At 45.0% G+C, this 14075-nt stretch overlaps 1 protein-coding gene across 4 annotated transcripts in view; it reads right to left on the reverse strand.

Annotated features, from left to right (window-relative positions):
• The window catches only part of CFAP91 (cilia and flagella associated protein 91), a 69842-nt gene that overhangs the window by 4980 nt on the left and 50787 nt on the right, over positions 1–14075 (reverse strand). For all 4 annotated transcript variants that reach the window (XM_075905497.1, XM_075905487.1, XM_075905504.1 and 1 more), the window contains 4 exons: positions 9798–9946; positions 6966–7057; positions 2785–3093; positions 1096–1124 (listed from right to left, as the gene is read on the reverse strand). In XM_075905497.1, coding sequence (XP_075761612.1) covers positions 1114–1124; positions 2785–3093; positions 6966–7057; positions 9798–9946 — 561 coding nt within the window. In that variant the 3' untranslated portion in view covers positions 1096–1113. The remainder of the gene's footprint in view (positions 1–1095; positions 1125–2784; positions 3094–6965; positions 7058–9797; positions 9947–14075) is intronic.

Genomic DNA, 14075 nt, shown 5'->3' on the forward strand with positions numbered 1-14075 from the left:
CTGGGGCTGGGGCCGGGACCAGGGCTGGCATGGCGCCCCCGGGGGCGGGGCCAAGGCCGGCGCCAGGGCCGGTAAGGGCACGCGCGGTGCACCCGGGGGCGGGGGTCAGGGGCAGCACCGGCACGCGCGGCGCACCCGGGGCCAGCCATGCGCCCGCGGCTGGCACCTGCCGCACGCCCAGGGGCGGGGTCAGCTCAGATTGCTCCGTGGGCGCAGGTAAAGGGTCCGGCGGGCGCCATGGCGCCTGCGGGCACCAGGTTGGGGACCACGGCACTAGATAGTGTCCCTTAAAAAACAACTAAAATCAGGATGTTTAAAGATTAGCGTCCTTACACACCTGGAGTCTACCCCCTCCTGCATACTTAATATCGAGTCCAGGAGGCTGCTTTTATGAGCAGAACACGGTCTTGAACACTTTGTCCATTAAAAATGTATCACACACAACATAGCACATAATGAAGGCCTCATCCTAATCCCTAGTAGAGATTTATTTAAACACTGAAGCACTGGATTTTATTTCCTTCTAAACTTTTGTTAATATTAACTTTTGAAAGTCTGACTGTTTTTATTATCCATGTAAGTATCCAAAGCCTGACTCTTGATGAATCCTTGGTTTGAAGACAACCTGTGCTAGTGAGTTCTACTTTCCAATTATGTATTGGGTGAAAACATTTTTTTAAGTTAGATTTGCATTCACTACTTTCAAATATCTTTGACTATCTGTTCACGTTACAAGACAGGGAGAAATGCCTGCTCTATGTTCTCTAGACCAGTCATTATTTTGAGTATACTTTTATCATGTCCTCTCTTTTTCATCCCCTTTCTAAGATACATCCCAATCTTTTTCTTCTTACTTCACTGGAGAATTTTTCCTTATCTTTAATCATTTTTATCACTCTACTCTGCACTGCCTCTAATTCTGCAATAAAATCCAGCTATCCTTTAGGCCAGCATTCATATATGGGCACAGCACCTGCAGACCAGTGATTATTTCAGTGGGTAGTCAGATGGCTTTGTTTTTTATTTGTTTCCTCTCTCAAGCCCCCATCTGACTCAAAGCTCACAGGAATATATACATACAATGTATTCACTCACCATTCTTTCATTTCTCTTTTATTCTCCCCCTAATAAAAAACAAATCAAAAGGGTATTTAATGCAAAAATTCTATTGTAATGCACTGTTGAGTTTTGAATCTTTTTTTTTAAATTTTGCATTTCAAAAGGATAGAATTACAATCTGCATTAGCAGTTACTCAGGGCTTGTCTTCACTACCATGTTAAATCAGCATCACTGCCTTTGAAACACCAGCACCAATCTATCACATCTGAAAAAGCAGCATTGTGTCGACAGCACTCGCTTATTGAAGTAATTACTCCATCTCAGTGAGAGGTGAAAGGTGTGTTGGCAGGAGAGTGTCTCCCACTAACATAGTACAGTGTAGATACCGCTTTGAGGCCACACTTTCAGTTTAAAGCGTGGCTGTGAGAGCACTGTCGCAGCTGCACTTCAAACTTTTAAGTGTAGAACAGTGGCAGAACAAGGAAGAGGTGTAACTAGTACAAACTTCCCATCCCTTGGCAACCATAAGGGGAATTTTGCTATTTATTAGTTAAACTATGGCTCTAAGATTTTCCATCCTTGGCCGGTTAAATTTTCTTTTGGGCTCGTTGAAATTTCTTATATGCAACACCAATATTGAGGTAGTGTGTGGATGTCTACATTAGGAAGATTTGGTGGCAAAAGTGCTGTTGACTTGCAAAAGCGAAAACTTTTTTCTGCCTCCCACTGTCACCATATCATGGCTACATTGCTTTGCTCTGTCTGTCAATAGGGGAGCTAGCAATGTGGGTAAGCATTCCACATAGCAGTGTTGTGGGATGGCAGAGCTGACCCCTGCATTTCTTGGGATTCTCTCTGAGTTCTCCCACAGCATTTTCAGCTGCTGAGAGCAGCATCACAAGTAGCTCTGTGAGCTCTCCATGCTGAGGAAAGTCAAAGCAGCACTGCAGTCTCTCCAGCCTTCCCCTACAGCAGCAGTCTGCCTGCTACTGTGTTTCTAGAAGGGCAAAACAGAAGCATTCAAATGATTTGCTCTTTTTGTTTGTACTCAAAACAGAGCAGCTCACTTGGCTGTCAGATACTTCCCAGAGCTTTGAAAGAGGAGAGGCGCAGGCCTGCAGGGCATCATAAATCACAAAACACTGACCATAGCCATCAGGACAGGCATTGTTTTGTAGATAGAACTGGCTTCCACCAGTATCCCACAAACAGAATCCACATTGGCTTCTTGTCAATAATAAAGGGAGGGGGAAAGACAAAATGCTTTCGTGGGGCTGGAAATATTTTGTTGCCAAAACTGGGTGTTGTCCCCCTCGCCCCCAACCCTGACAGAAGTTGCATGGTAGTATGTACATTCTCACTGTTTTGTCAACAAAAGGCAGTTGTTGGTAACAAAACATGCTAGTGTAGACAAGGCCTATATCTTTAAGGCTTAGACAGTAAAAATCTCCTGGGTTAAACCAAAACCAGTGACAGACTGCTTCAGACAGGAATGCTTATGATGTAATGCTTTAAGGATTGCTTCCAGGCAACAGAGCTGGCAGTCTGCAAAGGATCCAAACACTGCTGTCCTTTAGGGAGGTTCCAATGGGGGAGAGGTGCTTCTCCATCCTATGTATAGTCAGGATGGTGCCCTAAAGAAAGCAGATGCAATTTCCTTCCCTCCCCTGGGGCTGAACTCCAATTACTGGAGCAAGGAAAACAGACCACAAACTTGAACTCACCTGACTCCTCTCTCTTTGCAGGGGCTACAGCAGCCTGGGTCTCTACATGCACTGTTTCATATTGTACTTGGCTGGTGAGCACAGCATAAGAACTCTCTGTAACTTCGGCCGCACTCTCTTCAGCAGCTGTTCCATGGACAGCAGAACTGGCTGCGACAGGAGGAGGACTCCCTGGCGTCTTGGTCACAGATTCCCCATTACCCAGTGCCTGCTGTCCCTCCACTGAAGAGTTCTGAGCCACTGCTATGTCTGTGCTTCTGTGAATGATCTGATGAGCAGCACTGATGTGTTTCCGCTGAGACTGCCTCACTGTACGCAAGAGAGAGAGGATATTCACTTGGAGCTGTATTGCATTAACTCTCTAAATGGACCTCTCACCTCATCCAAAAAAGCAGCTCTTATCTTACAGGAGCCTATCTCAGAAAAAAATTACACGCTTCTGCTTTTGGCTGATAGTGTTCTACTGCCATCTAATAGCAGCAAGAAACCTTGCATTTTGCTTTGAAGGTACGCTGTGGAAATGGGAAGAATTGTCAAGTGTGTTGCTTTTCTATTCAGGGCAAAAGTGAGAGAAGCACACTCCTGTATTGTAAAATCATTTCCCCGTCACTATTTGACTACTGAAACTAATTTTTGAAAGTGCATCTCAACCACAGGATTTTTTTTATTCTAGCACTGGTGCACATGCTGGCTTTTCACAGCTTTGTCGTTACAGGATTCCTTATGAGTGTTAAGCTGAGTTTACTGGAGGCTACTGCTTTGTTGTTGTAGGTTTGCTGATGAATGCTGAGTGCAAAATAGAACTGAAACTGAAGACACAACAGACCCACAAAAATCACCTACTTTATCTTCCTGGGCTGATGCACTATTATTTCTAACTGTACATTTTATAGTTTTCAGCTAGTCAAACACTGCCGTCCTTTGCCTGGCTGATAATTCCCCAGTCTAAAGCATTCAGTCTATATTTTCCTTTCCTTAATTTTATCCCATTAGTTGTAGTTCCCTCAGTGTTTATAGCTTTGAGATATTAGTACACTCTTCCCCTTCCCAACTATGATTTTAAAAAGTGTTTGGTTGTACAGGCAAAAGTCCCAGGATGGTCCAGGTCCATCTATTCTGAGTCAAGTCATGGCTGAATGGAAACAGAAACCCACATTGAATCCTGTAGCTCTCACTTACTGTAACTCCAACATAGTGGTTGTGACAATGTAGCTAGAAATCACAACAGCATGTCTGAATATCTTTAATGTGCTGACTGCTCATCTTTCAGACCCATAATGAAGATGTAAGGTAAGACTGGATCTAACATGAAGCCCTGCAGCAGTGATCTGCTCTCATTTGTTTTCTTCAGTCAATTTTCAATCCACATGGCAATGCTCCTCCTTCCAAGGCTATTTGATTTCATTTGGGGGAATACTGCACCAAATGCTAAATCCCATAGAGCTGTTGCACTCCCTTCATCCACTTCTACTGAAATTCTATCTAAAAAGGTGAGTATTTGTCCTGTCTAAAGCCCCAGTTTAATTTGCCAGGACTGTATTATTTGCCAGGACTGGGTTAGTGCCCTACATAGGATAAAATTATAGAAGGTCCAAGAAACTCCAGGAGTTGAAACTCTTTCCTTCATGTAATCAATTTTGAGTTCCCACCCCACAGCGCACACACTTCCCTTGGAACAGGCAGAGAAGTGGCCCTCTGGGAGGTTACCTATAGGGGTTGGGAAACTAGGGGGAGTGAATGATAGCAGAGGCAGATGTTTCCCTGGGGAGTTGCTGTAGGATAACATGCAGAGAAGCTCTCCCCCGTAGCTCTACCTGCATCTCATATTTGATGACAAGTAGATTGCTCTCCCCCATTCATATGTGGAGTCTATACAAAGGGGTTTTGTGGAATCAGGGTGAGGAAAGGGAAAGCATAGCTTTTGGCCCTATACACTCCCCCCTTCCTTCCCACAATGAGGGTAGCAGATGCAGAATCTCATCCCTTCTACGAGGAAGCCACAGGGAGTGATCATTAGCTCGGTGTCCATCTCTTTGGCTGGAGTGTCTCCCAGGCACTCAGCTAGCTGGCAGGGGGGGTTTCTTTAAAAGTCAAATATCACAGCAACACTGAAAGCTGGAGCTTGGCTGCAGAGCAAGCTAAGCTCTGAAAACATCTGGCCACATTTTGAGCTGGCCAATCTTGACAAAAGCAGTTTGTACATGACAGGTTCCCACGACTCCTGTACTTTATGAAAATAAATATGCAAAACTCAAAGGTGCTTTAGATCAAATAGATTGTAATGCTACAATCTGCTGGGTCTCTGCCTATGCTATTTTGGTGCATGCATCATTCCTGTAGGTAAAGTTAGAAATACGAAGTGTGAGTCTGTTTATAATTTTAAATGTGCCAATGAGAATTCCACTATTGGGAAGTCTAATGACTGGGTGATCAACTCAATGACTTGTAAACACCCTTGTTTCTCCTGTAAGCCCAAGCAGAGGTTGTTAGTAGAAAGACATGGGACCAGTGTTCCCTCTAAGATTTTTCTATCCTTGGGCGGTTGAATTTTCTTTTGGGCAGGTTGAAATTTCTTATGTGCAACACTAATATTGAGGTAGTGTATGGATATGCTCCCACCAATACAAAAACTGTAGTTAATAAATATATATTAAATAGTCCATAGGTGTGGAAGAAAATATATTAAAACAAGGGATAATTAACAAGGAGTAATACTTATGTTTATTTAATATGAAAGCAAATAAAGAAAATTAACATTACCCTTGGCTGAAGAAGTGGGTTGTGCCGACAAAAGCTAATGATACTAGTTATATATTTGTTAGTCTAAGATGGTACAGGACCATTTTTTTTTTAGTTACAGGCTAACATGGTTACTCAGATACCTTGGAGTACACACATCATCATCCTTTCCAACAGACAGATGCAGGTTTCAAAGATCTTGCAAATAAGGTTTCAGCCTACAAAACAGCTAGCAGCACACCTAGCAGTTCTGCTTCTGGCTCATAAGAGCCAGAGCTCTACCGGATAGCAAAGATTTTGCCTTAATCAATAGTTTATTATGTATGATTAGTAACACAGGATTTAAAAAAAATCATCAAGATTGGAGTTTTAGATATCTGCAACACTCCCAAAAAATCTGTTAATCTTTTTCTTTCTTACTGTAAGCCATTAACACAGGGTTGGGCAATAATTTATGAGGGCAACTCCAAGAATGTAAGTGATTGAGGGCCTCACTCTTCCATGATATTAATGGAGGAGGTGAGGGGGTCTGGGATGGAAGTTGGGTGCAGAAGGGAGCGTAGGGTAAGAGATTGGGGTATGGGATCTGAGAGGGAGTTTGGGTGAAGTAGGGGATCGTGACCTGGGGCGAGACATCTCTTCCCGGGCTGCAGCAGCTTCTGACTGGGACCTCCCGTGGGCTAGAGGTGGTGCAGAGAGGAATCATGAGAGAGATGGTCATGTGGCCAGTGCCCTTCTTGTGTCCCTCCCCAGCAGCCACCACTGCAGAAGACTACTTCAACACCGAGGACTGGTAGAGGCAGGGCCATAGGGACTGACAGTGCAAGGTGGGGTGGGACAGTGCAAGAGCAGGAGAGATTCAGTGCTTAGCAGTGCCAGAGTGGAGTGCCAAGGTGGTGTTTTAAAGGGGCAGCGCTGCACAGCTGAGCCAGGGATCAGCTGTGCGGCACCTGCCCCTTTGAAACACTGCATCTGCGTGTTTCCAAGGGGCAGCCATGGAGCCTGGGGGCAGCTTGGGACTCCGCAGCTGATCCTGGGCTCCACACAGCATTTCCCCAGAACTTGAGGTCAGCTGGGACCTCGGGTTCTGGGGAAAAGCTTCTCAGAACTTGGGGTTAGCTGGAGAGTCCCCAGCTGACCCCGGGCTCCACGGGCCCTTTGGAATTTTAAAGGTGCAGCGCCGCTACTGCCCCCTTGAAACACTTGCTTGGGGTTTCAAAGCTCATCCCTGGCTCAGCCGTGCTGCACTGCTACTTTGAAGTACCCTTTCCTCTCCCTCCCCCTTTAGCTGCCTCTCTCATATAGAGGAAGCAAGGGGAGGGGGAGGAAATCGACTAGTCTTTAACATCCCTAGTGTAGACTCTACAGAAACTCCTGGCAGATGGACCATTCAGCCAGTAAGTCTCAGTTTAAGGAGGAAACAACGCTATTGGACTCCTTACCTTTCTCCTTGACAGCTATTTTCTGAACTTCAGGTATCAGGAAGCCATAAACCAACTCTGCTACAATCTCTTCTGATTGCAGGTGAGTTCGGCTACAGAACAAACAGAATGAAATTAACATATATTATTTTACTTCCCCAGGCACCAATATACCGCACACTCTCTCCTCTTAACTATTTTGAAGTGAGTTTAGTGCTGGCAAAAATTGTCAGACAAGGAAAGTGAAGGCCTTAGTTTATCTATAAAAATCGGTACACAGCCATGACCCTAAGAGTATTCCTATGCCACAAGGCAATGGACTCACTAATATCTAGCATTGAATTTCAGCTAGTCTAACCCAACTCATTGTTATAATCTACATTTTAACCATGTCATGTAATATGTTACCAGAAAACTAATAACTCGCTGATCATTAATATTTTTGCATGCTACAACTATAGTCAACCCACAAGAGATTATACAGATGTGCTGGAATTAAGACTAATGTGTGTAAACCAGCAATGCCAGGGGGAAATAAACATTTTTTCTGACAAAGGGATATATATGGTTCTGCCTTTTTAAATGTGTTTCCCCTTTAAATTGGACAAAGTATGACCAACAGCAAAGAAAAACCCTTTGCATGCCAGGCAAAAAAAATGAGGAGATTGAGTAAAGGGGGGGGGAGGAAGAGTTCATTTAATGTCAACAGGTGATGGAGTCTGCACTCCCAGGAAGCCCTCTTGCCTCTTAAGGCAGGGTCAATGAACTTTGAGTTATATACTTTTCAAAGACTTACTGGAGAGGGACAAAAGAACCCCTATAATTAACCTTCCCCTAAGATGACAAGGAAAACCAGTGCCTTGGTCTTTCTGGATATTCTAACTAAGAGTTACTCAGCCACTGCGAGAAAAGGAATATTGGTCAAGAGACTACTTTAAACACAGACTGTAGTTCATTGTTAGGTCTTAGCCCTCAGAGAGCATATTTTTACTTGTTTGTTTGTAATGCTTCTAACTAGGCCAGAGGCTGAATGAATTATGTGCCCTAGCAGAAGGTTAAAGACCTTGGGAAAACTCACGTAGCTATACAGCGCAGATTTTTTTTACCGTGTAGATAGCCTTAAAAATCAGAATGACATAACCTAAATGCCATAAGGGATCAGAGACACTGACCTGGAGGAGTGGCATCTCCTAAAAGACAATCACTTATGAGGCACAACTGAACAACCCACTGATGATTTCAGCAACATGATGAACTCAGGCCAGACCCACACAAGGAGTAGCCAATAGGGCAGATCCTGTTAAGATTAACAAGTTCTTTTAAAAAGCAACTTGTTTTGACTTCTGAATAAAATGTGGGTTTATTCATAAGAGGATCCTCTGTCTGCTTTATTTCCTTCAAAGCCTATCTGCTCTAAAACCCCTTTTAATGCTTATAGGACAGGCCAGTTTCTAGATTAAAGGACACCTGCATGTTAACTGTTCTCTGAGGCTGGTGTTTTCAAAGGACTATAAGGAAGTTAGGTGGACAGCTTCCATTGAACCTCAACAAGACATAGGTGTCTAACTCTCTTACATGCCTTTGAATATCTCCGTGTAGAGGATTTGTGGGGAACAATGGGAAACTATCATCTTGGTGTCAGGGCACATCAGCACAGATACCAGGAATAGATTCTTCCTTGCCGTATCTGACCTTCACTGGGAACCATTATATCGGAGTATTTTTAGGAGCTGTTGTGAAAAAGGCTAATACGGCGAGGTATTTCCAGTAGAAATAAGGAGGTGTTAGTGCCGTTATACAAGGCATTAGTAAGACCTCATTTGGAATACTGTGTGCAGTTCTGGTCTCCCATGTTTAAGAAGGATGAATTCAAACTGGAACAGGTACAAAGAAGGGCCACTAGGATGATCCGAGGAATGGAAAACCAGTCTTATGAAAGGAGACTCAAGGAGCTTGGCTTGTTTACATTAACCAAAAGAAGGCTGAGGGGAGACATGATTGCTCTCTTTAAATATATTAGAGGGATAAATACCAGGGAGGGAGAGGAATTATTTAAGCTTAATACCAATGTGGACACAAGAACAAATGGATATAAACTGGCTATTAGCAAGTTTGGACTCAAAATTAGACGAAGGTTTCTAACTATCAGAGGAGTGAAGTTCTGGAACAGCCTTCCAAGGGAGCAAAAGATCCCAGTGGGGCAAAAGATCTATCTGGCTTCAAGATTAAACTAGATGGGTTTATGAAGGGGATGGTTTGATGAGATAACATGATCTTGGTAACTAATTGACCATTCATTATCAGTGGTAAATAGGCCAATGGTGGGATGACAGGAGTTGCTATACAGAACTTTTTCCTGGGTGTCTGGCTGGTGAGTCTTGCCCACATGCTCAGGCTTCAGCTGATGGCCATGTTTGGGGTTGGGAAGGAATTTTCCTCCAGGGTAGATTGGCAGAAGCCCTGGAGGTTTTTCGCCTTCCTCTGTAGCATGGGGCACGGATCACTTGCTGGAGGATTCACTGCATCTTGGGGTCCTTAAACCATTTGAGGACTTCAGTATCTGAGATAGAGGTGAAAGGATTATTCTAGGAGGGGTGGGTGAGATTTTGTGGCCTGCACTGTGAAGGGGGTCAGACTAGATGATCATAATGGTCCCTTCTGGTACCTTAAAGTCTATGAGACAACTGGCTGAGCCTCCATAGTGGATAAAAACTGCAGCATGTCCATGTAATGTTATGAATCGCTTTCCCCCCCACCCTCAGTGCTGGCCCTAGGCTAAAATTTAACTAGCCAGCCAGGGTCTGAATTGTGCAACACAGTGTCTAAATGTACTTTGTCCACTCCAGGACATACCAGCTTTCCATTTCATAAGCGATGTCATTGATTTCCACAGCCACCTTCTGAATCTCTTCCCTGGCTTTTTCTTCAGCTGTGTTCTCCATGCTGTTCAGAATAACATCTTCCAGGTAAGAATCAACAGTACTCTGGTGCACTTTAACCACCTGAAACAAGCACCAACATATGTCTCTTATTCAAGATACAAAATGTTCATTGCTGAGTAGTACCCACTTGCTGGGACCATCTGTGGAGAGAGGCAAGGACCAAGGCATGTCAGCCAAGACTCGCCACTTAATATGGGTATCTGAAGGCACCTTGATTAGAAGGCATGTTCAGTGTATGAGGGTATATCTACACTGCACCTGGAAGTGTGCTTTCTAGTGTAGACACGCATACTAGTTCTGCTCAAGCTAACACACTAAAAACAGCAGTGTAGCTGGGCTAGCACAGCGAATGGATTAGGCTAGCAGTTTGACTACAAACTTGTCCATACCCCCATGATACACAGGCAGATAACCAAGCTACAGCAAAGCTGCCATTTTTAGCACTATAGTTTAAGCATGCTTCCAGCTGCAATGTAGAAAAATCCATAGCATAAGGATTCCTTCTCTAATGGCCTTTTCCTGCAGATCTAGTTGTACAGAAACAAGTACAGAGAATGACGCATGCCAAAGGCAAAACTGTAATCTCCTGTATAATAGAGGGCACAGAACATCCCCAAAATAATTCGTACAGCAGATCTTTTAAAAAAAAAAAACACCATTAAATCTTAAGTTGTCAGTGACAGTGTCCACCAATGGTTAATTACTCTCAGTTAAAAAAATTACACCTTACTTCCAGTCTGAATTTCTCTAGCTTCATCTTCCAACCACTGGACTGTTACTCCTTTCTCAGATTGAGGAGCCCATTATTAAATATTTGCTCTCCAGGTAGGTACTTACAACTGTAATCAAATCAACCCTTAGCCTTGTCTGTTAAGCTGAACAGATGGAGCTTCTCAAGTCTAAGGCATGTTCTCTAATCCTTTAGTCGTTCTTGTGGCTCCTCTCTGAACTCTCTCCAATTTATCAACATCCTTCCTGAATCTGACACTGTTCCAGCAGCAACTGCACCAGGAAAATAACTTCTCTACTCCTACTCAAGATTCCCCTGTTTATGCATCCAAGGATTGCATTAACCGTTTTGGCCTCAGCACGGCACTGGGAGCTCCTATTCAGTTATTTATTCACCATAATTCCCAAATCTTTTTCAGATGAGGAAGGCAGGATTTCTTGGTCTTCTGAATAGCCCCTCTAACCCAACTGATCTGAAGAATGAGAAAAACAACTCTTTTCACCAGACATTTGAGAGGTTTTAACAGAAGCAGTTTGGTTAAAGTTATTTCAGATTTCTGATGCCGAGGAAGGTCTCATCACCTGCTTAATAAGGTGCTTCCTCAGGCACCACACCCTTGAAGAATAAGCAAATAGTGTTGTTGTTGTTGTTGTTGTTGTTCGTCCATCGTATTCGAAGAGGACCTTGACATCTAACGGGTTATGGACTGTTCATGGTGTGTCCGCAAATGGCTGATAAGGCCGATACGGGCACGGAATGTTCTACCACAGGTCGGGCAGACATGTGTGGGCACCACTGTTGCAGCTTTTGCAACTCTGGCTTTACGGAGTGCTCGCTTCTCTTGTGCTATGGTTGTCCTTCTGGCTTCAGATGTTTGACAGCCTTGGTAGATCAGCGTGTGCCATGTTGATCGGTCTTGTGCCAGGGTCTCCCAGGAGGTGGTGTCAATATCCAGGGACTTGAGAGAGGCTTTAAGCGTATCTTTGTATCGCTTCTTTTGTCCCCCGTGCCATCGCTTCCCTTGAAACAGCTCACCATAGAAGAGCTGTTTAGGGATGCGATGATCTGGCATCCTTGCAACATGGCCTGCCCAGCGTGTCTGAGCTTTCATCAGCAGGGTGTAAACTGACGGCAGACCTGCTCTAGAAAGGACTTCTGTGTCTGGCACTTTATCCTGCCACCAGATCCTCAGAAGTCTGCGGAGGAAAATCGTGTGGAAGTGGTTCAGTTGCCTAGCGTGCCTCCTGTATACAGTCCAAGTCTCACTGGCGTACATCAGGGTAGTTAACACTACTGCTCGATAGACTTTAAGCTTTGTAACAAGGCTTATCCCACGGCGGTCCCACACTTTGGTCAACAGTCTGCCGAATGCAGAGCTTGCCTTGGCGACTCTGCAGTTGACCTCGATGTCAATTGTCACTGAGCGGGAGAGGGTGCTGCCAAGATATGTAAATTGGTCCACTGCTTGCAGCTTTTGTCCCTTCACTGTGATGGTGGGCACTTGATGCTGAGCTTTTGGAGCTGGCTGGTGCATCACTTCGGTTTTCTTTGTGTTGATGAGAAGGCCGAAGTTGTCGCATGCTGCTGCAAATTTGTCCATGCTGGCTTGCATTTCCTGCTCTGATCCAGCATTCAGGGCGCAGTCATCAGCAAAAAGGAGATCTCGTAACACAGTCTCCTTTATCTTGGTGACAGCCTGGAGTCTTCGCAGGTTTAAACAGTTTCCCATCGGTCCTGTATCTCAGTCTGATTCCCAAGGAACTGTTCTGAAAGGCATCTGACAGCATGGCTGAAAACATTATGCTGAACAGGGTCGGTGCCAGCACACACCCTTGCTTGACGCCGTTTGTGACGGGAAAGGCCTCTGAAGCTTCTCCATCATCCAAAACACGAGCCGTCATGCCGTCGTGGAACTGACGTACCATCATGATGAATCTGTCAGGGCACCCAAACTTCGACATGATGCGCCACAGACCTTCGCGACTGACAGTGTCAAAAGCCTTGGTGAGATCCACGAAGGTGGTGTACAGTTCACGATTCTGCTCTTGACACTTCTCTTGAAGCTGTCGGGCTGCGAAGATCATATCCACCGTGCCACGCTCTTTGCGGAAGCCGCACTGTGTCTCGGGTAATAAACCCTGTTCCAGGTGGTTAATCAGACGATTCAGCAACACTCGTGCAAGGATCTTACCTGCGATGGAAAGCAGTGATATTCCTCTATGATTATCGCAAACTTGTCGATTTCCTTTCCTCTTGTAGAGGTGTACGATAGACGCGTCTTTCAGTTCCTGAGGAATAGATCCTTGATTCCAGAAGGACTGGAACAGCTGAGTGAGTTTGTTGACAAGCACTGCACCACCACCCTTATAGACTTCCGCTGGAATCGCATCAGATCCTGGGGCCTTGCCACTGGACAGCTGGCTGATGGCCTGTAAGGTTTCAGTCTCTGATGGTGAGACATCCAGGCTGTGGTTGATATCCGCCTGGGGCATTCTATCAATCGCCTCGTTATTGATGGAAGATGGGCGGTTCAGTACGGATTGGAAGTGCTCAGCCCAACGCTGTAAAATCAGAGCCTTCTCAGTAATGAGAGTTGCACCATCTGAGTCCAGTAGAGGGGAACTCCCTGAGGGCTGAGGTCCATACAAGGATCTAAGGGCTTCGTAGAACCGTTTGGCATCGTTTCTATCAGAAAACTTCTGGATTTCATCTGCTTTGGCACTCAACCAGGAGTCCTGCATCTTACGAAGCTTGTTCTGTACGATCCTGCGAATGTTGTTGAAGGCATTTTTCTTAGCTGTTGACGATGGGTCATTCTGGTGAGCACGGTGAAGGCGATGCTTTTCAGCGAGTATGGCCTTGTTCTCTTCATCGTTTTCATCAAACCAGTCCTGCTGTTTCCTGTGTGAGGGTCCAAGAACCTTTAGTGCAGAAGAGTGCACAATATCCCGGAAGCGTTCCCAGTCCTTCTCAGCATTTTCCTCTAATTGCAGCTCTAAAAGTTGGTTGCCAAGATCTTCTGCTAGTAAAGTTGCTGTGTTGGGGTTCCTCAGTCTACTGACATTGATCTTTTTCATCACAGCTTTGTTTCCCTGCGGACGTCTCTTTGGCTTGATGCGAAAGCTTAATTTGGAGATGATAAGTCTGTGGTCAGTCCAACAGTCAGCACTCGGCATGGCCTTGGTCACCCTTACATCCTGTCTGTCTTTCCTCCGCACAATGACATAATCAATGAGATGCCAGTGCTTAGAGCGTGGGTGCATCCAGGACGTCTTTTTGCGAGTGGGCAGGCGGAAGATGGTATTGGTGATGATCAAATCATGAGCCGCACATGTCTTTAGTAATAGTAGGCCATTGCTGTTACATTTACCGATTCCATTTTTTCCAATGACGCCATCCCAGGCAGTGTGATCAGATCCTACTCTCGCGTTGAAATCGCCAAGTAGAATCAGCCTGTCA

The sequence above is a fragment of the Pelodiscus sinensis genome, chromosome 1 (genome assembly GCF_049634645.1).
Source record: "Pelodiscus sinensis isolate JC-2024 chromosome 1, ASM4963464v1, whole genome shotgun sequence".
NCBI lineage: Eukaryota > Metazoa > Chordata > Testudines > Trionychidae > Pelodiscus > Pelodiscus sinensis.